General features: G+C 38.2%; 2 protein-coding genes across 3 annotated transcripts in view; both read right to left on the reverse strand.

The window, feature by feature from the left end:
* Positions 1-3,984, reverse strand: part of GXYLT1 (glucoside xylosyltransferase 1) — a 59,471-nt gene extending 55,487 nt beyond the window's left edge. Inside the window, exons 1-2 of the mRNA XM_055318905.1 lie at positions 3,774-3,984; positions 2,522-2,531 (exon numbers count right to left, since the gene is read on the reverse strand). Coding sequence (XP_055174880.1) covers positions 2,522-2,531; positions 3,774-3,984 — 221 coding nt within the window. The remainder of the gene's footprint in view (positions 1-2,521; positions 2,532-3,773) is intronic.
* Positions 3,985-7,744: 3,760 nt separating this feature from the next.
* YAF2 (YY1 associated factor 2) overlaps positions 7,745-26,589 on the reverse strand; it is a 74,358-nt gene continuing 55,513 nt past the window's right edge. For both annotated transcript variants that reach the window (XM_055318848.1, XM_055318847.1), the window contains 2 exons: positions 15,246-15,398; positions 7,745-14,433 (listed from right to left, as the gene is read on the reverse strand). In XM_055318848.1, coding sequence (XP_055174823.1) covers positions 14,196-14,433; positions 15,246-15,398 — 391 coding nt within the window. In that variant the 3' untranslated portion in view covers positions 7,745-14,195. The remainder of the gene's footprint in view (positions 14,434-15,245; positions 15,399-26,589) is intronic.

Here is a 26,589-nt window from a genome sequence, read left to right on the forward strand (position 1 = left end):
AACGAGAGCCTTTTCCTAGAAAGTTCTGAGATTAAGAAGAAACACTGCAAAGACCCCATGAACAGTGGAAGAGAATAACAAAGTCCTAGTCCTTAAGGTCCCTGGAGCTGTCTGGGCATTTTCCTTTCAATCTTGCTCCTGCCAGCAACCCATGTAAGTCTATAAATATCTGTTTTGCTTACATCAGTTGTATTGGATTTTAATCACTGATAACTAAGGTTCTATTTATAAATTAACTAAGGTAATATTATATACACTTTACAGGTGAGAAAATTGAAGTAGAGATGTAATCAAGGTTTCACAGCAGAGACAGAAAGAGAACAGGTTTGTCTGACTCTAAGATGTTTTTTAAATATCAAAAAATAATGGATTCAAACAGGAGCACTAATAAATAGATTTCACTGAAAAATTGTTCCTAACATTTTAGGAATTATACTCTGAGAACTTGGAAGGACCTTTCTAAGTAATTTATTGTCATGGAATTCCATGCAATTAAACACTTTCTGTAAGATTTGGGCAATACAACCTACTGGGCATAACCTAGATTCCATATTTTAAATGAATGAGAGAAATAATAGCTAAAGTTTTCAGATAAGACTACTTCAAAAAAAAAGTAAGCATGCAACCATAATTAAGTTCTACCAAATAAAAGGAAGTTGTTGCTTGCCTCATACCCTATATTCACCAACGAAAACACTATATACACTAGAATCTTATCACAGAAGCTTTACAGAAAGAGCCTTAAAGATTCAAAGAATACAGTCCTGGTCCAATAACTGATACCTTCCGGACCCTGGTCAAATGATTTATACAGCTTTTTAGTTGACTTGGACACATCAAACTTAAAATTTCAGTAATAGCTCTATAAAGTATTTATTAACACTGAAGTGCTGGGGTTCCTGGCTGCTCAGTCAGTAGGATACATGACACTTGATTTTGGGGTTGTGAGTTCCAGCCCCACGTTGGACACAGAGATTACTTTTTAAAAAATCACTGAGGTGCTTATTCTAAATTTCAAATAAAGCAAGGTTTGACGCTGCCTGTAGCCGGGGCTGTGATCCTGGAGACCCGGGATTGAGTCCCACCTCGGGCTCCCTGCATGGAGCCTGCTTCTCCCTCTGCCTGTGTCTCTGCGCCCCCCCCCCCTCTCTGTGTCGCTCATGAATAAATAAAATCTTAAAAAAAAAAATCAGCTAGCCAAGTGAATTTACAAAAATCACAAAATAAAGTATAAATGCCTGAGACAAAGCACTACAAGTGAATGTCACTCTACCAAATTGAAATCTAATAGTAGGGCAGCCCGGGTGGCTCAGTGGTTTAGCTACGCCTTCAGCCCTGGGTGTGATCCTGGACACTCAGGATCGAGTCCCACATCAGGCTCCCTGCATGGAGCCTGCTTCTGCCTCTGCCTCTCTTTCTGTTTCTCATAAATAAAATATTTTAAAAAAAGAAATCTAATAGTAATCTTAGAACAAATTTCATCAAGTGTTTTAAAATGTTGCTTCCTGGGATCCCTGGGTGGCTCAGTGGTTTAGTGCCTGCCTTCCGTCCGTCCGTCCAGGGCCCAATCCTGGAGACCCAGGGTTGAGTCCCCTGTCGGGCTCCCTGCATAGAGCCTGGTTAGGCCTCTCTCTCTCATGAATAAATAAATAAAAACCTTAAATAAAATAAAATGTTGCTTCCTTACACTACTACCCCAATACAAAAAAAATGATTCCCCCCCCCCATCATTTCAAATGCTCCACAATCACATAATAGACCACAAACCGCTTTTCCTGACCCTCATTTTTCATGAGCTAATCCAGGTCTTCAGTCCCCACCTCTCCCAGGGCAGATAACTGGAGACTTGACAAACCTGATTGGAAAAGCAGTTCTGCTTTTTTAAGAAGAGAGTCAGGACATAAAGACTCCTAACTCTGGGAAATGAACTAGGGGTGGTGGAGGGGGAGGAGGGCGGGGGTGGGGGTGAATGGGTGACGGGCACTGAGGGGGACACTTGACGGGATGAGCACTGGGTGTTATTCTGTATGTTGGTAAATTGAACACCAATAAAAATCTAAAAAAAAAAAAAAGAAGAAGAAAGAAAGAAAGAAAAATAAAATAAAAAAAAAGTAACGAGTTAATAAAAATAAAATAAAATAAAAAAGTAACGAGTTAAAAAAAATAAAATAAAATAAACAAAATAAAATAAAATAAATAAAATAAAATAAAATAAAATAAAATAAAATAAAATAAAATAAAATAAAGAAGAAGAAGAGTCAGGGATTTGCCTGCCTGTAATCAAATCATGGGGTAAAATCACGGCAATCCAGCTTTCCCAAGCTTCCCCTTTCATTGTGCGGAGGACCACCAAGTCTCAGAGGAATGTCACAGGGCCTGCAGCTGACCTGCCCTCCCCCCTCTCACCGACCCCATACTTTCCGATATCAAAGCGGCCTTTGCCTCTTACTCAAGGGAGCAGGGCGAGGCCTTCCCAGAGGTGCCCGCACATAAAGGGGCCTATTTTTCAAGGAAGTGGAACCGCTCCGATCCTGCTAAGCCGGCCTACGGTGCGCCGCGTTCCTCTTCCCAGTCTCCCGCATAGATCCCAACTCTTGACCGGGATCCGCGCAAACCCACGCAAGGCAGTGCGCCGCTTCTCAAAACCCTGACTTTTGAAGAAAGCTCCCCCCATCCCGTTTCTCTTGACTTGCTCAAGTTCCAGAACAGACCGAGGTTTCCTAAAGAAAAAAATCCACGATATGCACACACACACACACACACACACACACACACAAAAAAGTGTCCGGATGTCACGAACCGACTAAGAATAAAAATTCAAGCGCTAATACCCCCCCCCAAAAAAAAGAAAAAAAAGGTGTTAACGCCCCATTCAGGAGAGGAGGGAAAAAAAAAAAAGAAAAAGAAAAGAAATTGAACTAGGGCGCCAGCGTGAGGTTTAAATATCTCAACTTGAAAAAAAAAAAAAAAAAAGAATCTCAACTTGAGCTCCATGGAAACAAGAGGGAATTCCCAGTAGCCAGACAGTGGGCAGGAGCGCTTTTGTGGGGGCACCTTTTACTTTCAATGAATTCTTTAAAAAAGGGGGCTGGGTGGGGGGGGAAGCAACTGTCAATTAAAAGTTGAAAATCAGGGATCCCTGGGTGGCGCAGCGGTTTGGCGCCTGCCTTTGGCCCAGGGCGCGATCCCGGAGGCCCCGGATCGAATCCCACGTCGGGCTCCCGGTGCATGGAGCCTGCTTCTCCCTCTGCCTGTGTCTCTGCCTCTCTCTCTCTATCTGTGTGACTGTCATAAATAAATAAAAATAAAAAAAATAAAATTAAAAAAAAAAAAGTTGAAAATCAGGGGCGCCCGGGTGGCTCCGTGGTTAAGCACCTGCCTTCGGCCCAGGGCGCGATCCCAGAGTCCCGGGGTCGAGTCCCGCATCAGGCTCCCTGCCTGGAGCCCGCTTCTCCCTCTGCCTCTCTCTCTGTCTCTCATGAATAAATAAAATATTCTAAAAAATAAAACAAGTCGCAAATTAATTTCTATCTGTTTTAAAGAGCGCATCAGGAACGGGCCGGAGGACGGACACAAAGGGCACGGGGTGCGCTGGCGCCGGGCTCGCCCCCGCCGGGGGGAAGGAGGGAAAGGAGAGCCGGGGCCGGAGGCGGCGGCGAGGGAGCGGGAGGCGCGGGGCGCACCGGCGAGCAGCTCGGCCCAGGCCCCGCCCCCGCCCCGCCCCGCCCCGCCCCCGCGCCCCGCACACCCCCGCCCGCGCGTACCTGTCCGACCGCCGGGATGCGCCGCGGGGCCCGCGCTGCCCACCCCTCCCGCGCCGCCGCGTCCGCCGCCCGCCAGCCAGGAAGCCGCCGCGGCCTGCGGCTTCCCGCCACCGCCGCCCGCTCCTTCTTCCGGGGACGCGGCGAGCTGGCTGAAGGCGTAGAGGAGCGAGCAGAAGCCGCAGGCCAGGCACAGCACCACGATGCGCAGGTAGCGCCGCATCGCCCCGGCCCCGCGCTCCCGCCGCCGCCGCTCCCGCCGCCGCCGCCGCCGCCGCCGCCGCGCCCGGGTGCCTGGAGCGTAGGGAGCCGCACTGCGCAGCCGCGGCCGCAACCAGTTCCTCCGCCGCCGCCGCCCCGCCCAGAGCCCGAGGCCCCGCCCCCTGCCGGCCGCGCAGGCGCAGTGAGCGCGCCAGAGGCGGGAGCCGAGCGCGCGGGGTTCTTGGCCCGGGAGCGCTGCAGGGAGGGGCTCGCGGCAGGTGGCTCCCCGCGCTGCCCGGGACAGGTGCGGGCGAAGCGACCCGGGCGTTGGAGACCGCCGACCCCAGTTCACACTACGGTTCTCCCACCTGCTACTTTGTGACGTTGAGCAACCTACATTCTCCGGGCATGTGTTTTCGTCTCTAAAACGGGGATCCCTGGGGGCTCCGCGGCTTAGCACCTGCCTTCGGCCCAGGGTGTGAGCCTGGAGTCTCAGGATCGAGTCCCGCGTCGGGCTCCCTGCGTGGAGCCTGCTTCTCTCTCTGCCTGTGCCTCTGCCTCTCTCTGTCTGTATCTCTCATAAATAAATAAAAAATCTTTAAAAAAAAATAAAACGAAGACAGTATCCTCATCCTAGGCTGGTTGCAAACATTAAATTGCTTAACGCACGAAAAACGCCTTGCACCTGAAAGGCATTTGATTAAGCACTTTTCATTTCCATCCTCCTCAGCAGGGACTTCCCCAGCCTCTAAGTTTGCGTAATACTGTGCGAGTCATTTTCATCCAGATATTTAATGACCACGTAATGCTGTTGAGTATGCCTATCAAGCCCCAGTTCGGCTGAGGTCCTCCCTTATTGCATCTTTTTGACTTTCTTTACAACTCACACTTGCATGTCCCTAACAGTAATGTTCTCCCTCAAGGGCTTTCTCTTTAGCTTTCCATTTCTTCCCTCTCTTCGTCAACTGTATTAACACTCCCTCCATTTATTGAACATTCACGAAGCACCGCTATGTGTCAAGTACTTTGGGGTATAAAGACACCTAGTTGGGAGATCCCTGGGTGGCTCAGCTTTAGCTCCTGCTTTCCGCCCAAGGCGTGATCCTGGAGACCCGGGATCGAGTCCCACGTCGGGCTCCCTGCTTGGAGCCTGCTTCTCTCTCTCTGCCTCTCTCTCTCTCTCTCTCTCTCTCTCTTTCTCTCTCTCTCTCTCTCGAGCAAATAAAATCTTAAAAAAAAAAAAGACACCTAGTTGGGCATGGGGTGGGACAGTAAATAAGGACCTGAATAAATGGGACTTACAAATAAGTGTGAATAAGTAAATGAGAGACAATATATAAGTGCAATACCACGATACAGACTTTAGCATATAAGCCTGTAAAGGTGTGGGCAAACAAAAAAGAGTGATCAGTTCTATGGAGGGCCTGGTCAAGAGACACTTCGTGGTAAAAGAGGCACCAGAGTCTTGGGGGTTGGGTAGGGTAAGGAACTGCAGGCTGAGGCATCAATGAAATGGATTCTTGTGTTTGGGGAACTGTGAGAAGTTTGATACCACCAGCTAAGTGAATGCAAGGGAGGGCGTGATGAATGATAAGACGGTAGAAGTTGAAGGGGACAGATATTTGAGTGCCTTGTTTAGTATACCAAGGAGTCTGAACTTAATCTAGCAGACAGCGGTGACCATTGAAGGGTTTTTAAGTTAGGAAGTAACATGATCACATTTGCCTTTTAGAGAACAGATTCTGGCTCCACTGTTGGAGGCTGAGACAAAGATTGAGATTGGAACCAGAAAGCAGTCACAGTGCCACAAAGTGAGGGAAAGAAGGCTTTAAATACACACACACACACACACACACACACACACACACACACACAAACATCCCACACAGACTTCATGAAGAAAAATCATGCTGTTAAACTGTTCAAATTGCATTTGGAGCTTTGAAGAGTTTGGACATGAGAAACAAAGCGGGGAAATGCTTTGTATTTTAGCAGTAGTTCTCCATTTGGAATCTCTATACCAAAAACTGCTGGCTCTGTGACCATGGGAAAGTTAAATAAATAAAGTTAAATAAACTTAAGCCTCAGTTTCTTCTATAAGGATTAAATTTCTTGACTCACCAGACCCCCCCCCCAAAAAAAGAAAGAAAGAAAGAAAACTAGGGTGCTATCAAGATGTGTACGTAGAATGAAAACATACACTTATTCATTCAATAAGCATTTATTGAATATATTCTACATGCCAGACAAGGGGCTAGAATGTACTGCCCTCAAAGGGAAGACAGGCAAATAAAAATAACAATATTAAATTAATCCTTCTACTACACCTTATAATTCTTAGAGAAATAAAGATAAACTTAACGAGGTACAAAGATGGATCTGCAAAAGCATATATAAGAATGGAAAATAGATTTGGAGAGAGAAAACCAAAGGATATGGTGCCAAGAAACTAAAATAAGAGCAAGTATTCAAATAGATCAAAGATATTTAAAGAGATGCCTACCACAATTGTTCCCTATTTCAACTTTGTTCAACAAAGAAACTAAATGTAGTAAAAATAAAGAATAATTTAATGCCCCACAGCTTGTTAAAATACTGGAATGGCAGTTTTCATTCTGCAACAATTTATGGGACGAGCATATCCAGAAGAAAAATCATCCATATACTTGACATCAGGGTTCTGGACCATATCATGTCCCTTTAGGCTCCTTTTAATCCTGTAATTAAAAAGAAAATTCTGTTGAAAAAGTATATAAGGCATTCCAAAATAGAAATGATTTTTATATTGCCCACACAGTGTTAACTGGTTATCTTGGAGTATAATGAGCCAGGCGCATGCCCTTATGATCACTTCCAGGATTCACACGTTTTTGTATTTTTGTTTGTATGTCTTTAGGTTTTATATATTTAAGTAATCTCTATACCCAACATGGGGCTCAAACTCATGACCCCTAGATTAAGAGTCAGATGCTTTTCTGACTGAGCCAGCCAGTGCCCCTGAACATTGTGATATTCTTAAAATTAATCTCAAATTATTGAAAATGATTTGAATATTTTTGATATAGTAACAGGTATTTCTTTCATTTATTGTGTATATGTATGTACTCCTAAGTCTATTTTTCATCTCTAGACCACCCTCATAATTCTCTAGTGACAGGCTGGCCATATACAAATTTTAATCAATGCTGATCTTACTGTCTGTCAAAAAGCTTAATTTGGGGGGACAAAAATAAATTTAAAAGTAGCAATATTCGTTGTTTAAATTATAGAGATAGAATTTTCCTCCATGATCTAGAAAACTCAGATTCAGAGTAACCCAGATTTCAGGAATCTTACGTTCAAAAGATTAATCTTGATTATTTTTATAGTTCCTAGTACATTTTGAATATGTGGCAGACATTTCATTAATGTTTTTATTATTTTCATAAATCTTCTCTTACTCTATAGCAAATTTAGGGTTCTGCTCAGCATTTCCTTCCTATTTGTCTACCTTTTAGTACTTCTTTAAAAAAAAGGAGAAGAAAAAGATATCCTCTGGGGGAAAAGATAAGTCTTTATCTTTCCAGAGTAAAGTTCAAACTTTTTTACATATCTTCACTTTATAAAGGTATATGCATAATCTGATTCAATCCTTGTAACACTTATATGAAGTAGATTTTATTTTCTTTTAGAAAATAAGGAACATAAAATTCAGAAGTTTGTTAATCCCATCACAAATAATGAAGATCCATAATTCAAACAGAAATTTTTGAGTATCCAACACACATTTTTCCCATTTTACCTATCTCACTATGAACAAATAAATGCTACAGAGTGATGCAAATCAGCAGTAAAAGCAAAAAGGAAAAAAAAATCTATGTTATGTGAAAATTCTTAGAGTGGTTTTGGGATTACAACATTTACAGAGAAATACAAGTCAGAGTAGTTGCAGAGCACAAAGAATCAGAAACTCAGACTAAAAGTGAAAATCATTCTCTCTTCCAATTGGCTTCTAGTGAAATCTCTTCATTTCCCACAGTCCATTTCCTAGAAACCTTGTTGGAGGAAGGATGAAGTAGTTGGAAAATAGTATTCTCAATGTTCATACAAAAAGTATTTCAGTTGGGTGTTCACTCAGACCAATAAATGGGGGTAAGAAGTAGAGTCAGGGAGAGGGTAAAAGAGTAAAGCAATTATCTTCATTCTCAAAAAACTCAACTATAGGCCACATGAGTCAAAAAAAATGGCAGTGGAAGACCAATGAATGGGGATACCTTAGCTCCTGTATGACCCCAAATTTAGTGGGTATTTTCATGCACAAGAAAGAGAGAGAACGGAGGAGGTGGAGTAGGGAGAGGAGTAAGGAATATCCTAGGGACCATCCCCATACTTCTCCCCATTCGTCTTCAGGAACCCTCCATTCCCATTAATACAATAGTTTATTATTTTTTTATTTCTTAAATACTGCCAGTAAAAAGCTAGGTTTGCAGGGAAATTTAGTCATGAGGAAAATTAGAATTAAAACACACATGCACAAGTTCTCTAAAACCTGCCATCAATCAAGGTCATGATTACAAGTGTAAGTAATATTTTTCCTAATCCAGGTCCCAAAAGCTGAAGATTGAAAATAATTAAGAATTCTGATACTATCACACATCAGAAGTCCAGTCCTTAGTTGAAAAATAAAACCAGAGCACTTGTTGTTACCCATATTCCTTTCTATAAAGAAATTACATCACTACACAACATTATGTTATGTTTGGTTTCTTCTTTTCTATATTTTTAATAAGGTAAAAAAATTATTTTTTCTTCTCTGTTAAGCTATTTATCTTATCCTGTCCTGGAAACATAGACTTTTTTTTTTAATCTTCTATTATTAAAGAACTACCTCTTGGACCAAAATTATTTTGCTCTTCTGAGAACTCAGTCTATTTTCCTTAAAAAAAAAAAAAATGCTTTCACTGCCATTTTTGTCCCTTAGGAATCTTCTCTCAAACTGGTTTTACACAGTATCCCAACTCTTCTCAATCTTGTTGACCCTAAAAGTAAACAGGCGCATTTCATTGTTGCTATTATTATAAATTAAGAGGATAGTGAAAATAATAAGGATGAAAAACTCTAATAATGAGTCTTGGTACCCAGCTTAGTTTCTGAATTCCCTTGCTAAAAGAGTTCATGGAAATATGAAGATGAAATGGTAACTTTCAACTAAACTCCCTACTTCTAAGTAGGCCAGCAGATCTAAACCTAGACATAAGCTCAAGACCTGCCACTCAGGAATTCGAGTTGGGGAGGCACCCATTTCACTAGAACCTTACCCCAAAAAGTTCTCATTGGAGTTTAGCCTCATTGAAACAAAAAAATTTCCCAACTTTAAAAAAAGTACTACTATTTAGCTTTACTTACAGAAGAGATCTGAGGAACTTTATAAGAACACAAGGAAAAATATTAAGATCAAAATCTAGAAAAATATGGATCAAGAAGATAGACATGGCACAAGAGTAAGCCTAATTTTAACCTGAGATTTCTCTCAGAAACAGACAGCAATCAATAAATTATCTGCACTGTCCATAAGAAAAAGGCAAATTTGCTCATGTGAATTAAAGCCTTTGCTGAAATAGATCTGAACAAAATTTCTCATTTGGATTCTGGGTAATGTTTCCTCATTATCTTCACAAAAAGGAGTAGCAGACCTTATTCAGCCAATTATTGATTTTTAAAAACGAGTATATAAAAATGATATTCTCACATGGCTCACTCTTAACTTTGAAAATTCAAGCTGGTGTAACAAAATGGGAGCTAGCAGAACTACTACTGACACCAAACAAGTATCAGCTACAACTACCAAGATGAAATCCTAACATTTTCAGTGTGGACTTGGAGTGGATACTTAGGCCAAGATGAGTTTCCTAGAATAAAAAAAGTGGGGGACAGGGTGGAGGTAGCAAGCACTCCCTCTGCTACTTCTGTATCTTATGTACGTGTTTTTATTGTTGCAGTGATGCCACTGGAATTACTTATTACAGATCTCTCTCTCTTTTTTTTAAGATTTTGTTTATTTGACAGGGAGAGAATGAGTTTGAGAGAGCACAAGCAGGGGGAGCAGCAGAGAAAGAGAAGCAGGCTCTCCACTGGGCAGGGAACCCAAGGCAGGGCTCAATCCCAGGACCCTGGGATCACGACCTAAACTGAAGGCAGACGCTTAACCGACTGAGCCACCCAGGAGCCCCCAGATCTCTCTTCTTCAGATGTGAGCTCCAACTGCTAGCTCAGTGCCAAGCACACAAAATATACTCAATAATTGTTCACTAAATTGAGTACTGATGTAAAGACAAACTATATCAGGGTTTAGAGTGTTAAAACAGTAAAATAGCTACTACAGTGTACAACTCCTACTGATGTGGAGAGCACACACTAAGAAATGACTCAGAACATGAAACATGTCCCAGAGCACTGAAACTTTTCAGAGCTCTACTTGGTTTTTCCACAGAAGTACCTGGTCTTATTATGGTATTTCATATGCTCCAAAACTGGACCATTCCACAAAGACAGGAATATCTGCACTGGGTAAATGCAAAGTTCACATTAAAAGCAACATTTAAATAATCTGCGATAGCGAGGGTATGCATTCAGGAAAGTAGTGTTCATACAATTCAAGGTAAAAATTCTCTATGACAGCTTTTTAAAATGAACTGGTTTTGAAGGAAATGGTTCTGAAGTTACACATATTGCTGCCCTAGTAAACATAGCTGAAACTTAAATGACTGAGTCATTATGAGGAGGAATCACAGAACATTTTTTAAACATTCTCAGAGACAGACATGCTACAATTTGTTCTCTGCCTTCCTAGCAATTCTTCTCTATGATCATCCAGATTGTGTTCCAAAACCCCATTTACTAATTTCTGCTTTTTGGTTTTTCTCCTACCCCCTTCCCTCCTTGTCTTTGATATTACTGGGGCTTATTTTCTATTGCCCTCAGTAGCCAGGGAGGGCTTTCTTTCCCTCTGCTTTCACAAAATGGTCACATCCTATATTCAGTATCCTTCAGTGTCTCTTGATTCTGCTTAGCTATTTTTGTCAGTGACTTCTCTGCACTTCTGTTTTTCTACATTCATTATTCCAGACAACTGAAGGTACCTATGATTAAATGGTGGGGGGAAAGCAGTGCCAGTAAGTCAAAATATTTTATCCTTTTTACACTCTTTACTGTTTTTACTTAATTTTTAAAGTACAGTGTAGAAATTCCTATCAATGGTCCAATTTCTGTATCAGGCCTTTAAAAGATTCCTGAAGAGGTAATTTGCAGATCAAGAAAATAGATAAGGGCCTTAGTGGAAACTAAAACTTTTAGTCCATTTGCATTAACGCATGAACATGCAGAAACTACATTCTTTTTAGGCAACTAGGATTTTTGTCTAAAAGGAAGGTAATAAGTATGCTATCAACCTAGAAAAGCTGAGATTCTCTTCCTTTTTTAATGTTTTCACTTTCTCTATCACTATAATTTTAGGAAGGCATTTAACAAAAATAAAACCTTTAATCAACTATTTCTACTGTGTAATACAAAAGGTTTTAAGAATATGTATTCTAATATGCCTCAAATTATATCTTCACTCTTAATTGTATCAAAATAAAGTAATAAACTCTGAAGTTTTGTATGAAATACGGTTAAAAGAACCCACTGCTAAAACCACAGTGTAAGTTGATGCAACAGAGCTACAAATGTACCCTAAGCCCAGGCTCTGAATCTTTTGCATATTTTAACATTTGGTGTATTTATGGAATTTGGGTCTGTTTCCTGGTTTGGAAGTGTATTTGAGGTAGGGTGAAATGAAAGCAAGTGAATTGTGATTAATGACAGGAAAACAAAATTTCAAACCAGCCAATTCAGTTCATTTGTCCTGTCTCATAGCACATACCATCAGGTTCTTGAATTACAGAAAGTTGGCTGGTCTGGGATCAGAGCAAACATCTGATGTAGAAAATTCAGCATAACCTACAGAACATAATTCTTTTTGGTCATCCGAGAGGGCATGGAAACGATTTTTGTTACAAAGAATATTTTTGTAATGGGATTTTACCTATAAAGATACTAAAGGTTCATTTAACTGAGCAGCCAGTGTGCCTCATGTTAATTGTTAAGTATTTTATGTGGCTTGACATTTAATCCTCCCAACAACCCCATCAGTTAGATTTGATTACCATTATCCCTGTTTAATAGACGGCACATGACCTTGAGTAATTTACTCAAGCTCATTTAGTTAGGTTCTATAACAGGGATTCAAAGCATCAGACACTAGTTAGCACTCTAAATTTCCATGCTATACTGTCTCCCCACCTATATAAAAAGATGACTACTCTCCATTCAGGTAAAATCCCATCTTCTGTCAGTTTTTTCTCTCCCACAGTCCATTTAAAATACATCCTGAAAGAATTTGATCATCATCAGAAGACCCAGTGCCTCCAAAGCATAGTTTTGACTTAAAAATTAAAGATTTTCCCTACTACAATTATTACTTATAATTTTTACTATGTCTAAAATTTAAAACATTTGAAACATGTGAAAAACAGTAAAATATGGCAAAAATTTCTCATGTTTTCAAAGAACAAAACCAGTTAGCTGGGGTTCCATTCAAAGTATCTTATAATTAAAAACAAACTTTTTCATTTAACAACACTAAAGAATGAGGTATATAAATGTTTTAATCACAAACTTTTACTGTATGCAATTAACTGTATTTCACAACTAGCATCTTACAAAAAAGACAGTCTCATTGTGCCTGGAAAAAGTACTGCAATTTAACAGAAAATTACATTACCACGAGAAACCACCAAATATCACAACTGTCAGGGTCTACGATTTTTAGGGGTATTTTTTTCTGCTCTTCAAATGTGATCATAGTGTCTTTAAGTGATATTCTGATTTCAAGTTAGGTTTTTAATTTACATTTCAGAAGTCTCCTAGAGGTGGATATATATTAAACAAATGGTAAAAGAAGCAGGAGACCCTAGAAGAATTTAAGAAGTACTGTGTGGTTTCTAGGTTGGATTTTTAAATACAACATGAAACACATTATTAGTTTTGAACAAAAATGCAAAATCTGTAGTCATAAAAATATTTTATTGGTAATTTTACATAATAGTAAGTGGGGCTGTAAATACTTTTTCTATTTCAGGATATTGATAAATGCATAAACTGGCAGTTGTGTCTCAAAATAGGGCAGTATGATTTTCATAAGAATCATTATGTTTAATAAGAGGCCAATTATTAAACTGATTTAAGATTAGTCATTTCTCAGTTCTGTGCAACAGTTCCCATTTCTGTATTAATTAGATTCATACTTCTATGACCCTGCACAAGTTTGGGGCAAGACAACAGTGATAAAACTATTATTTAAAGTTAAAGCTTTTCCAAAATTGCAGCCTTTAAAATACATCAGGTTTCTTTTCTCTTTTTGCCAAATGCTTATACTGATTTGAACTTTAATGTTTTATATTATACAGAAAATACCAGTGTTCAATGACAAGAGCACTAAACCTGAATTATAAAGCTAAATAATCAATGTTTTATTGTTTACTACTCTGCTAGTAAACATTACAATAATGAACGTTTTCAAAGATAAACAAAAACAAAAACAAAGATAAAACCAGAAACATAATTCAGGAACAATAATTTAGTAAAATGTGTCAAAAACATTGGCAACGGTTCATACAAATTCTTTATTTAATAACAATTTTTCCTATTTAACCACACCAAGTACCAGCAGGTGTATTTAAGAGGATAACCATTAAGAAAATCCTGTTGCAGCAATAGTTGATTAAGTTGATCTTTGACTTGTATACATATAACTATTTGTTTCACAATCTCAAATAATACATATTTAGGCAGCTTGCACTATGTTATAAAAATTTAAATTCGTTACATGCCAATAGTAGAGAATTCAAGAATTATGTGTTAGAATTCACTAAACTAAAAGTGAAAATAGACTTACCAATAACACTGCATAATGAACAATTCAACCACATTTTCATGGCACCTTGAACTGTGGAGACCAAAATGTCAAGTCTGAAAATGTTTGGTAAGCATAGATTGCAATAAAGTCTAACAAATTCTAACAAATTTCTATTCTGTGTAAAACGCAAATTATGGATTGTGCGTGAATGTTTGTCATGAAAATGTGGTACTTCTTGGCATAATCTGTGTATTTGCATGTTATGACAGAAGTGACTAAGAAATTGGAGAAAATAAACTTTAATGAGATTCTCCATTCAATGATGAGGCTTCTCCTCTGGGTGAAGATGACCTGGACATTCCCCTCTCTGTATTATCAGAGCTAGAGCCACTCTGACTGTGTTGGTCTGCAGAAGCAGCACTAGATGCAGGCGGTGACTTCGTTTTCTCCTTAAAGTCTGTAATAATGACTGTCAGATCTCCAACGGTAACTTCCAAATGCTGAGCACTACTCCGATCCACATTTTTCAATCTTGGCCTAAATACAAAAGATGGTAAAATTTTAAACTCTCTTGTACCAACTTTTGAACATATAATGCACGAATTATGTAAGAATAACAAAATGAATACATCTTTTTTTAAAGCTCCAGATTCATAAATAACTAGCCACAAAAATATAATTACATGCTTCAAATCATTAACGTTAATCGAACCAATCAATGATGAATCTTCTTCAACATGACAAACTGATACCCTGGAAGCAATGGTCTCTTAATTGTGCTTTTATAGCTTTATCATAATTTTTCAGATAGCTAATCAATTTTACTAAGATAAATGTTTTAGGAAAGCAATGACATAGTTGGATCACAGAGTAAGTTGATAACAGTTAAGGTTGTATTATACGTAAGGCTGTTATTCCAGAGATGTGCACTGTTAAAGGCATCATGATTATCTGTTCTGCTTGTATCCATGAAGATTTTAACTGCTTAAAGCCCATGCAAATATCTGTTCGGTACTATGAATATCACTCTTGGCTTCATGGTTGGAAAAGAATAAGCTCAAACACAAATGTCTTTGAATCTAGTAAACAAAACAAAAAACAAAAACAAAAGAAAAAGAAAAAGTAAAAGAAAAAGAAAAAAAGCATCCTTACATTTAAGCTTATATTGGTGGCCTCTGTGTTTAATTTCTAATCTATCTCTCAAACTCAGAAAAACATGATATTTTATAATAAAGGAGCTGAAATCTTTTATTTCCACTTTGTATAAGAATATATCAATGTAAAAAAAAGAATGTTAAATGGTTCATTTTATTATTTCACAAGTGCCATAAAACACTCTTCAAATTTACCTGGTTTTCTTATGACTGTTCTTTTTGCTAGTTGTTTCCTTTTCACTTTTTTCTTTTTCTACTTTATCTTTTTTCTCTTTCTTTGACTGTGTAGGGGGCACAAACTGCTGAGTAACCTGCTGGGCAACCAACTGGGAGACAGGTCGAGGCTTCCTGTGTGCATGTTAAAAAGAAAGTTTTTTTTTTATTATAACTAAGAATATATATTCTTTATGAAAATAGCTCAAATTTTAATAGATATGACATGATTTTCAAATAAAATTCTTCATGTGAGATAATATGCAATTTAACAGATTTTACACACATACACACACAAATTATTGTCTTTCCTATCTAACAAAAAAAGAACTATAATAACAGCAAAAGTTATAGCCCAAAATATATGGTCACACCATTAAAATATAAGCATTACATAAATCAATGTGAAAATTATTAAAAAAGTATATCAAACTGAATGCTCATAGGGCAGCACACATATAAACAAACATGAATCCTAAAATTAAACTTAAAAATTTATACTGAAATAATGTTTACATTATCCCTTCTCTCTCATAGAAGGAAATATTTAACCATCTGTGACAATGGCTATTTATTCTTTCCTCTAAAATCTTTCATTTATTCATTTAATAAATATTTGAGTATCAAATTTTCTCACTCTTTATTGCTAAAATTTCTTGAGGTTCCTTATATCTCTAGCCACAATCTTGCCATGCTTTTTGTGACCCTGACAATCTGCCCAGTCCTTTGAGACTTGCCTACTTACTCACTTATTCATTTAAAAAATACTGAAAACCTATTGTAGATATTGCACCAAGATATCTGAAATGTTGTTTGGCTTCACCCTTTGGTGCCAGTACAAAGCTGTGACTCCACTGACCCAGGGTCAAGGATCCCTCCAGCTTTATGGTAGAACATGGGAAGTGAGGTCAAGATTCAAAGTAAACAATCTCTAAATTCTTAAACTGAGAGACAGAAAGAAGACTGAGGAGGAGAAGGAAGAGAAGTAAAAAAGTAAGGGAGAGGAAGATAAACATACATTTTTACGGACAGTCTACAAAAAACACAGTAATTTTATTGCCTGGAAAATCTTGACCCTATTTCAATCAGAATTATTAAAGGATCTTTCTGATATTTCTGTTCCTCTAAAACAAGACAAAATAGAAACCAATGAGAAAATACTGCACTGTCTACAATTCAAAGCTGTAAGGAGGAATCTTTTGAAGGAGTAAGTAGGAAACACAGCATATAAAAAACAGGTTTCAATAGATGGATAATGAATTTTGTTTAAAGCCCACAGAGTCTAAAGTACAGAAAGGATATCCAAGAAAGATGTTTAGCATAATTTAAGAAATAGGGTTGATAAAAGTATCAGAGTTAATGATGTAGATTAAGAGTCACACAAATAAAAGTGATATTTAGCATGGTAATTAATGGCTGAGCTTGGTAAGGAAATAAATTTTCTAAAGAATAGATTAAAACAATGGTTCCTAAATTTAAGGTACATCAGGATCCCCTGGAAGGCCTGTTAATAGCTTGCTTAGCCCTACTCCCAAGGTTTCTAATTCAGTAGGCCCTAAGGTGGAGCCTAATTTGCATTTCTAAGTGGTTTCTCAGTTAGCTGATGCCTCTGATCTAGTCCATACTTCACAAAGAAGATTGAAGAAGTACAATATATAGGTATTACAGTTGTATAAAGTTTAAGATGGAGAGTGGGAAGTGACAAGGGAATGGAGGGAAAAAAAAAAAGCAAGGCTAAATGGATGGGAAGGAATCCAATAATGAAGAGCTAAGGAGTCTGACTTACCCTTAAAAGATGGGAGATTGAAAGGAAAAAAAAAAAAAAAGACGGGAGATCACAAAAGAATTGAATTTTACAAAGATTACTGGCACCGGCAGCAGTCTGAAGGGGAAAGGTACTACAGTGGCAGAGAAATTGTTAGGAAAGCTACTAAGAGATTAGGGGATAAAAGGCTTGAACTAAGGAAGCCGCAAGGGGGTTACTTATTTAAGACAGGCCAAAGTAGTAAAATCAAAGAAACAAGTAACTAATTATATACACCTTTCTCACTTCTTAACCAATGAATATTCCTCTACAAAAACAGAAATCCTAGCCCTCATGAAGCCAAAAAAAAAAAAAAAATCAACACAGGGTCTTAAATGTTGATAAATGCTATGGGAAAAAAATAAGGAACGTAGGGAGTAATGCAGGAGTTACAATTTTCATTTTATTGTCTGTTTCCTCTTCTAGGATATAAAACTCCACAAGGAAAGGGATGGTTTTCGCTTTATGCACCACAGTATAATCAGCACCTAGCGCAGTGCTAAAAAAAAAAATACTAGCTACTTAGTGTTTGTTGTTGAATGATTAATCAGGTTTAACAAAGAAAGATGTTTTTTTAAGAAAAGGAATACTGTCTCTAAGGTTACTCACTGGCCAGGATCAACCACTTACTATACAAAAGTAAATAAGTAGTAAAAAAGTAAGAGCAAGAAGAAATAACTTTTAATTATGTTGGAAAATGGAAAGAGAAAAGAAAACTCAAAGCTGTAGCAGGGTTAATTAAGAGTTGTTTAAACTAATGCCTAGTGAACAGTGAATCACCTAAAATTGAGAGTCACTCCAAGATATAAAATGCAATTGAGGTGTAGTCATCTTTGGTCTCCCCAGGTAATATGGATCTCTGAATCTCTTCCTTTCATAACAAATGAAGGTTTGACAACTTCCTTTATTATATTTTGTACTGTGTCACTCCCTCCATCCTAAAATTTAATGCAAAATAAATTAAAATGTTAATGATTGAATTGAATTAAAATAAAATTACAAACATTAAAATAAACTTACATGCTTTTGAACCTAAAGGAATTCTGTTTCTAGCAATCAAAAAAATCAATGTTATTGAGTAACCATTATTACTAAAGGTATAGAATTGATTTATATTATCTTTATATAGTGCTTTTAAGTAAAATTGCATATTTTTCTATGTTTTTCTGTATTAATAATCTCAGTACCCCAATACTATTTTTTCCTGTAAGATGTGACTATCTCAATCATGAGTTCTCTGATCAAGATTTGCAGGAATATAACCCTTGTGCTGTGGTTAGGTACAGAATATTTTTATAACATGATCAATCAACTCTCTCACCCCTCCAGCACTTGTCTCCAAGTAGTACCCATCTACTATGTGACATTGTTCCTCAACATCTCCCTCCCAACTTTTATGTGAGAAAAGGATAATTTCAATTCCCAACTTCAGGTCTCTTAGAACTGTTGCCGAGTCTTTTTCATATCTAACAAACATTATCTGTCCAGAATCTTCCTAGAATCCTTTTTATATGGCCCATCAATCTTCTGAAAATATCAGAACATAAAACTTCATAAAGCCATGAGGCTGAGTTACATATATTTATAATTTGTTTTTAAATGAGTTATGAATCTAAAATTCTTCTAAGTGTTATTCTCTCAGGGTAAGAACAAACTACTCAATAAATGCACATCATCCAAAACCAACACAGAACAAACTATTAATTAAACTAGTCATGTGTGAGGCTGGACTCTGAAGACAAGTTAGATGCCTACCACCTCAAACTGGAAATGAAGTAATAGTAGTAAGGGTCTATTCTAATCTGGAGAATGGCATTGAAGCACTGAATGTGATGACATTTCAGAAGGACCATATAATCAGAAGAGTATCTGAATAAAAGGGGTAAAGAACTCTCCTCCTGGAGAAGGAGGAGAAACTGAAAGAAATGGAATTTAGAAGGGTAGTGCTGTGAACCAAATGTTTGCATTTCCTGCAAAATTCATTTGTTGAAATTCTACCCCTCCAAGGTAATAAATGGTAGTAGGAGGTGGGGGGTTTCAGGGGTGATTAGGTCATGTGGGTATAGCCCTGGTGAGTAGTGCCCTTATAAAAAAGGCCCCAGAGAGATCCCTTGGCCCTTCTGCCAGGTGAGAAAATAGCTGTCAATGTGGAAGTGGATCCTTATCAGACAGCTAATCCGCCAGTGCTATGATCTCAGACTGCGAGAAATGTTTGCTGTTCATAAGCAACCCCATTTATGGTATTTTTGTTATAGCAGCTCAAAAGGACTAAGGCAGTTACAGGAAAGCCAAGAACAGGTCTACTCTAAATAGGATGAACTGATAAACTTGGGTGTCAATTACATTGCGTTCATAGAGTTAATAAAATATAAGCAAAGCTATCCTTCGAGCAAGCGTAAATATGAGACTAGTGATTTTTTTTAAAAACGATTTTATTTATTTGACAGAGAGAGAGATGAGCACAAGCCGGGGCAGAAGGAGAGGGAAAGGTAAGCTCCCTACTGAGCAGGGAGCCTGATGCCAGGTTCCATCCCAGGATGCTGGGATCATGACCTAAGCCAAAGGTAGATGCTTAACTTACTGAACCACCCAGGCACCTCAAAACTAGTGGTCTAATAAGCAACCTTGTGTTCTTAGCGTACCTAGTGTTATTATTGATTTTGCTATTTTTCAGTCACCAACAAATTTTCTGTAGCGGTTCTCTTTTCCCTTAAGAAAAATATTATTTATTTTTGTTCTCGAGTAGCGGATACCTGTTTCTTTTTATCCTAGACTTCCCTGGGATCCCTGGGTGGCGCAGCGGTTTGGCGCCTGCCTTTGGCCCAGGGCGCGATCCTGGAGACCCGGGATCGAATCCCACGTCGGGCTCCCAGTGTATGGAGCCTGCTTCTCCCTCTGCCTGTGTCTCTGCCTCTCTCTCTCTCACTGTGTGCCTATCATAAATAAATAAAAAAAAAAAAAAATCCTAGACTTCCCTAAATGTGTAATATTCCATTTCTTTATTCTCATTTTAATGATGGCTGATTCTCACTTGAAGATTAAGTGTGCTCCACGCTGTTCTAGGATTATTCGATTTGATTCAACTTTGGGGAAAAAAGCAGCACGAAATATAAATACGCAAGTATATACACAGACTAGTTACTGAAATGAAGTTCTCTGTTGCTCTCTAGAGGCTGAATGTGCTTTAAAGATCCTTCACTGAAGGCAGGGGGAACACAGCTTACCTTTTAACATATCATAAAGTGACTCAATACCAAGCCCTACTGAAGAGAAAGCCCTCATATCTCCAGGGGCTCTTAAGATTTAAACTATGATCCTTTTCCTACTTAATGGGAAAAATCTGGAGGATAGTAGGAAATTTTAGAGGTGAGAGATTGTTAACTCAGTAACGGGTAGGGTCTTATTTTCAAGATATGCCTTTTTATGTTCCTGGATTTCTCATTCATGGTTTTGACAATACACCTGTAATGCCAAAGGTTCTGTAGTAAGAAGGACAAAAGGTCATCTAGTTAGTGAATTACCATATCCCAACTGCATTCTATTGTCCTCTTCCATGTCCCTAAGTCATACCTAAACTGTTACTTGTGAAATATGGTATTCAAAAATTGGGGTGGCTTCATATGTCTCTATGTATCCTTCATAAACAGCTCAGACAGGGGCACCTGGGTGACTCAGTGGTTGAGCATCTGCCTTTGGCTCAGATCATGATCCCAGGATCCTGGGATCAAGTCCCACATCAGGCTCCCCGTGGGGAGCTACTTCTCCCTCTCCCCATGTCTCTGCCTCTCTCTGTCTCATGAATAAAGAAATAAAAATTTTTTCTAAAAATAAATAAACAGCCCAGAAAGATGTATAAAATTTTGCAGATCTACTGATTTACTGTAATGTAAGGAGAAAGTGAAATGTCAACAATAATGTAATGGAGATCTACTATTCATCAGAACAAAATATTTTTAGGAGCTGCTTGACTTTCTATGTGGGTGAAAGGCTGGTGGTACATGATGAATTGGTATATGCCTTTTTTTAATAAAAAAAAAGATTTTATTTATTTATTCATGAGAGACACAAAAAGAGTCAGAGATATAGGCAGAGGGAGAAGCAGACTCCCTGTGGGGAGCCCGATGCAGAACTCCATTCCAGGACTCTGGGATCATGCCCTGAGCCCAAGGCAGATGCTCAACCACTGAGCCACTCAGGTGCCCCGGTATATGCCATTTCTAACTACGTGTCCCTGCCTTCTATCCCCACCAACCATAACAGAAATTCTGTATGCTAAGTATTTTAAGAAAAGGTTTCAAGCTTGATCACAATTTAGCTTTGTCAAGCTGGACAAACAAAACAAACAAGATATAAAATATTTACTGGTTCTTTTCTAAAAGAGGTAGCATTATTCATAGCTCAGAAAGAAATAATCTTCTTCATAACACTAAAGTACATGGTAAGGTGAAGCAATATAATAAGTTTCAATGAGTAAAAATAACTAAACCTAAATTATGAGTCTTCTAATACACAGCTAACAAAACCCCAGAAATCTAACCAAGGTAGGTTTTATAAGCAACAACCTTGTTTTGCTCAACAAATTTACTGCACATTTACATGAGTGAGGTATAGATAAGATGCTGGAGATTCACCATGGGTAAGACAAACAAGTCTGTGCCCTCACAGAATTTACTTAGCAGATGAGAAAGAAACCAGGCAAAAGTAAACTAAAAAAGTAAGTTTTGTCAAAAGCACTAAGGAGAAAAAAACCCTGTGTACTATTATAGAGAAAACAGAATGAGAACTTATTATAGACAAGGTGGAAAGAACTTTAGTTCATGTTTAAATCATCAGTAGACCAGGAAAAAAAGCCATCACCGTGGGCCCTTTAAAAAAAATACTTTTAGTCATTTTATGATAATTTATATAAGAAAGAAAGTAATAAAATTCAATCAACATTAAAAATTTTACTAGGGCAGCCCCAGTGGCGCAGCGGTTTAGCACCGCCTGCAGCCCGGGGTGTCATCCTGGGGACCCTGGATGAAGTCCCACCTCAGGCTCCTTGCATGGAGCCTGCTTCTCCCTCTGCCTGTGCCTCTGTCCCCCCTCTCTCTGTGTCTCTATGAATAAATAAAATTTTAAAAAATTTACTAAACACTTAAAACATACTTAACTCAAACTTTTATATTCTGTAATAATTTGGTTTTGAAGGTATACAGACCTGAAATTTTCAATTTGACTAACTCATCAGCTACTGTGCCTAATCTTAGGAACATATCTACCTTGTAATACTGATTTCAGGATCTAAAACACACCTATAGCAGATTTTGGTTTATCTTCACTTCCACTTCTTGCACTAGCATTATCAAAACATTTTACTTCGAAAATCTTAATGCTCATATTTGAAGAGAGGACTACCATTTTCTTTCTTCCAAAATTACCAAACATTTTCATTTTTAGACTAAGTATATGTACCTATCCCTTCAGCAACTACTGAACTACTTATTCTACTTATTCAACTACTACATGAACTACTTATTCATGTCAGCATGAATAATGACATATAAATTGTGATGCCAAATGTCACAGAAGATCAACGAATATACGTTCTTATGGGAAAATAAGACAGCTCACGTTCATTGTTGCAAAATACTGCATAATAAAATCCTTTCTGTTGAATGACTACTCACATGAGAAACCACATTTCCTTTCTGTCCTTAAAAATATAATGTTCATGTAATGATTCTTGAGTTTTGGGCAGCCGGGGTGGCTCAGCGGTTTAGCGCTGCCTTCAGCCCAGGGCATGACCCTGGGGACCCGGGATCGAGTCCCGCGTCGGGCTCCCTGCATGGAGCCTGCTTCTCCCTCTGCCTGTGTCTCTGCCTGTTTCTCTCTGTGTGTGTCTCTCATGAGTAAATAAATAAAACCTTTAAAAAAAAAAGATTCTTGAGTTTGCGGAAAAACTCATCTAAGATATTATCAATTGAAGACACATCAAAGGGCTCAAGTACCATGCCACCTACAGAGTATTAACAAAGCAAGAAGGGTTGTAAATTACTCAGTGTGAATTCCCTGATTTCTTTTCCAGTCCTAAGGTCTGGGGAGGCATTCTGCAGCCTGTTCAGACTCTTCCCCTCCTAGGCTTTGTGAGGTAAATCTTTCTTTTTAACAAATCAGTTTTTGAGATTTTGTGATGAAGAAGAAGGAAATTAGAAAGACACTGATGAGAGAGGTTTTGAGAACAGCAGCCTGGGAGCAAAACCATTATGTGAAAACAGAGGTAAAAGGGAAGGTGGTGACTAAAAATATGTTATTAGGGCTCTCTTTTTTTCAGAGTGTTCTAAAACTATAAATAAAGGATTCGCTACTTTATTTTGAAATTTAAAAAGGAAAAAAAAGAATGAGCTAATCTGCAAAATAAATTAATTAGCTTTAGAGGTCTTCCTTCTGTGCATGTTTTATTTGGTGCATAGAACAGATTTGTATAATGTGTTTTTCATATTTTAATGATTAACATATTTTTAAAAGAAACATGTATCAAATATTTACGGAGCCCCTGCAGCACCTCTGGAGAAACGTGGTCTTCCAATTCCTCTGTAATGCTGTTGATCCTTTCATGGCTGTATTCTCTCTCTCTACCAACTGTACTCTAAACCCTACATGAGAAGAGATCGGTATCTCACTTATTTGTGTATCTCAGCACCTACTATAGTAGATCTTATGTGTCTAGATGCTCAATAAACATCTCTTGGTATTAATGATCATTAAAAATACCAGTTAAATATGATGCATAAATACAACTATTAAACAATTGTGGGAACATCAATTTGACTAGGTGCCAACTTTCAAGAATTCACTTTCTTTGGAAAATTCCTGGTATCATCTTCTTTTGAGTCATTTGCTTCTTTTTCACGAAAATGGAATGAAGGGTTTAATCTATATCTTGGCTTTCCATAAAAATTTATTACTAAATAAAAAGAAGAGTTCTTACAAAGTGGTTTTCTCTCCAAAAGTTAATATCCTCTGTTAATATCGGCACTATTTGACTTATCAGCAAAATTCAAATATTAATGATATGCAAATTTTGTTACTGTTTTTGCAGCAGAATCACTGTGCTAACAAAATTTTACAAAGAATCTCAATACATTAAACTAAAAAAACCTAACTTCTATATGAAGTTGACATGGTGACTCTCCTGAATGCTCATCCCTGACCCTCCCAATTATCCCTGAGGTGTAGCTGTGAAATATATAATTTGGAACCACTGGCCCAAGTATTCACATTTTACTGATGGAATTTACACCTCAAGGTCAATGTACTCTTTCTTCTTGCTATTTGCGGCTAAGTGCACTTATAGAATGCAAGGAACAATATCCTTCATCATTTCAAGAATCCGAGTGTTTTGAAGAATTTTTGTTCTGAGGTCTAATTTTCAACATCAAACACTTCTGCAAAAGCCTAGAACACATTTTTCCCTAAATTCCTGGGAAGTGGCAGCAGGGGAGACTTGATTCTTTGGCAGCTACTAAGAAAGTCTTTGGTAAGCACAAAGTAGATGACTACATCAATTTTAGAAAAACTAGGTTAGAGCGTGCAGCAATTAAGTCTCTGACAAACCCCTCAAATCATTAAACATAACAGCTCACTTCATTTGAAAGACTAAGGACACTCTCCAGAGCTACCAACAGGTCCTCCTCAACTTTTCCTTCCCCTTAGCCAAACAAGTATCAAGTCCTTTCAATTTTTCTTTCGCACTATTGGAATAATTTCCCCTTATCATTCCCACAACTATCACTCTCATCCAACCCAACTCTCGCCTTCTAAATTCTCTACTTGACTGGCTTATCTTCTCTGCTCCAATCCAAGATTATTTTTCCTTATATTCATTTATTTAACAAATATTATTAAACACTCAGGGTTCATTCAAATCACTGTTCCAAGCACAGGGGATAAAACGCCTTCTTTTACTGTGTGCTGTAAAAGTCATCATGGGGTGACCTTGATTCTTATTTCACAGAGAAAACAGAAGCGATTTGGTGAAAATTTCCACAAGCTTCCATCTGTGCCCATCTCCTTTAACTTTCCTATCCATATTCCCAATTACAGCCATGACCCTATTTGCCTAGTGGATTCCTTCTCCAGGACACCATTCCTGCTACTGACTTCCCTCCTCTCCTGCTTCAGCAATACTTTCTTTTGTGAATAGGTAATTCCTGTCAACATACAAACACATACCAATAGCTCTTAACTTAAAAAAGGAAGATAAAAAACTCTTCCCTAAGTCCACATCCTTTTCTAGCCACTGCCCTATTTCTCTGTTCTCTTTTCTAATACAAGCATCAAATGATTTCTCTATACTTACTTTCCACACCTCCTTCCTCCATTCTTTCACAGGCTCCATTCTCTCAGGCTCTTGTCCCTACCATTCTACTAACACTATTACTTTCAAGGTCACCAACAATCCCTTTACCATACATACCTCTCATCTTACACAGTCTTTTCAGGTAGCATTTAACTGAGTTTATCACTCGTTCACTTTTGGCAAAACCTTCTTCATAGGCCTCTAAAAGAGTAATTAATTAATTAATTTTTCTCCTGCCTCACTAGCTACTCTTTCCCAGTCTCAATTATTGGTTCTTTTCCTTCTTTCAAAATTTCTAAATTTTGGAGCACATCAGGACTAAGTCTTAGATATCTTTTCTATCTGCACTAACTCTTGAGGATATTACTAGTCAAAGTGGGTCCACTAACCAAAATGAGACATCAGCACCTGGAAAACTAGTACAAACACAGATTCTCAGACCTAACCCAAGAACTACAGGTATTTTTTTATGCACACAGAACTTGAGAAATGCTATTTAAGGTGACCTTATTCAGTCCTTGCTTTAAATACCATTTGTACAATAGTTCTCAGTCAGACTCCACACTAGAATGAACCAGCAATACACTTTAAAAAAAAAGTCAAGTGTCTGACTCTTGGTTTTGGATCAGGTCATGAGACCAATCCCCATGTCAGGCTCCACGCTCAGCAGGAGATTCTCTCCCCCCCTCCCCCACTGCTCCTCCCTACCTTCACACACAGTGGCCCTTGCTCTAAAATAAATAAATCAAATTCCAAAAAAATAAAAATAATAAAAATAGAAATATCTATGCCTGGGGGAAATTTAAATTTTGTTAAATTTTATAAATAGAATAAGATTTGTAAAAATGAACAGCCACTTAAGAAAAAGCTAGATTTTTAAATTTATTTTTATTTTGTACTTATTTATTTGACAGAGAGAGGGAGAATGCACATACAAGCAGGGGGAGGACAAGGAGAAGCAGGCTCCCCATTGAACAGAGGGGAAAAAAACTTAGATTATTTATTTATTTTAAGATTTTATTTATTTATTCATGACAGACACACAGAGAGAGGCAGAGACATAGGTAGAAGGAGAAGCAGGCTTCCCATGGGCAGCCTGATGCAAGACTTAATCCCAGGACCCTGGGATCACAACCTGAGCCAAAGGCAGATGCTCAACCACTGGGCCACTCAGGTACCCC

This window comes from Nyctereutes procyonoides, unplaced genomic scaffold, assembly GCF_905146905.1.
Source record: "Nyctereutes procyonoides isolate TBG_1078 unplaced genomic scaffold, NYPRO_anot_genome, whole genome shotgun sequence".
Lineage (NCBI taxonomy): Eukaryota > Metazoa > Chordata > Mammalia > Carnivora > Canidae > Nyctereutes > Nyctereutes procyonoides.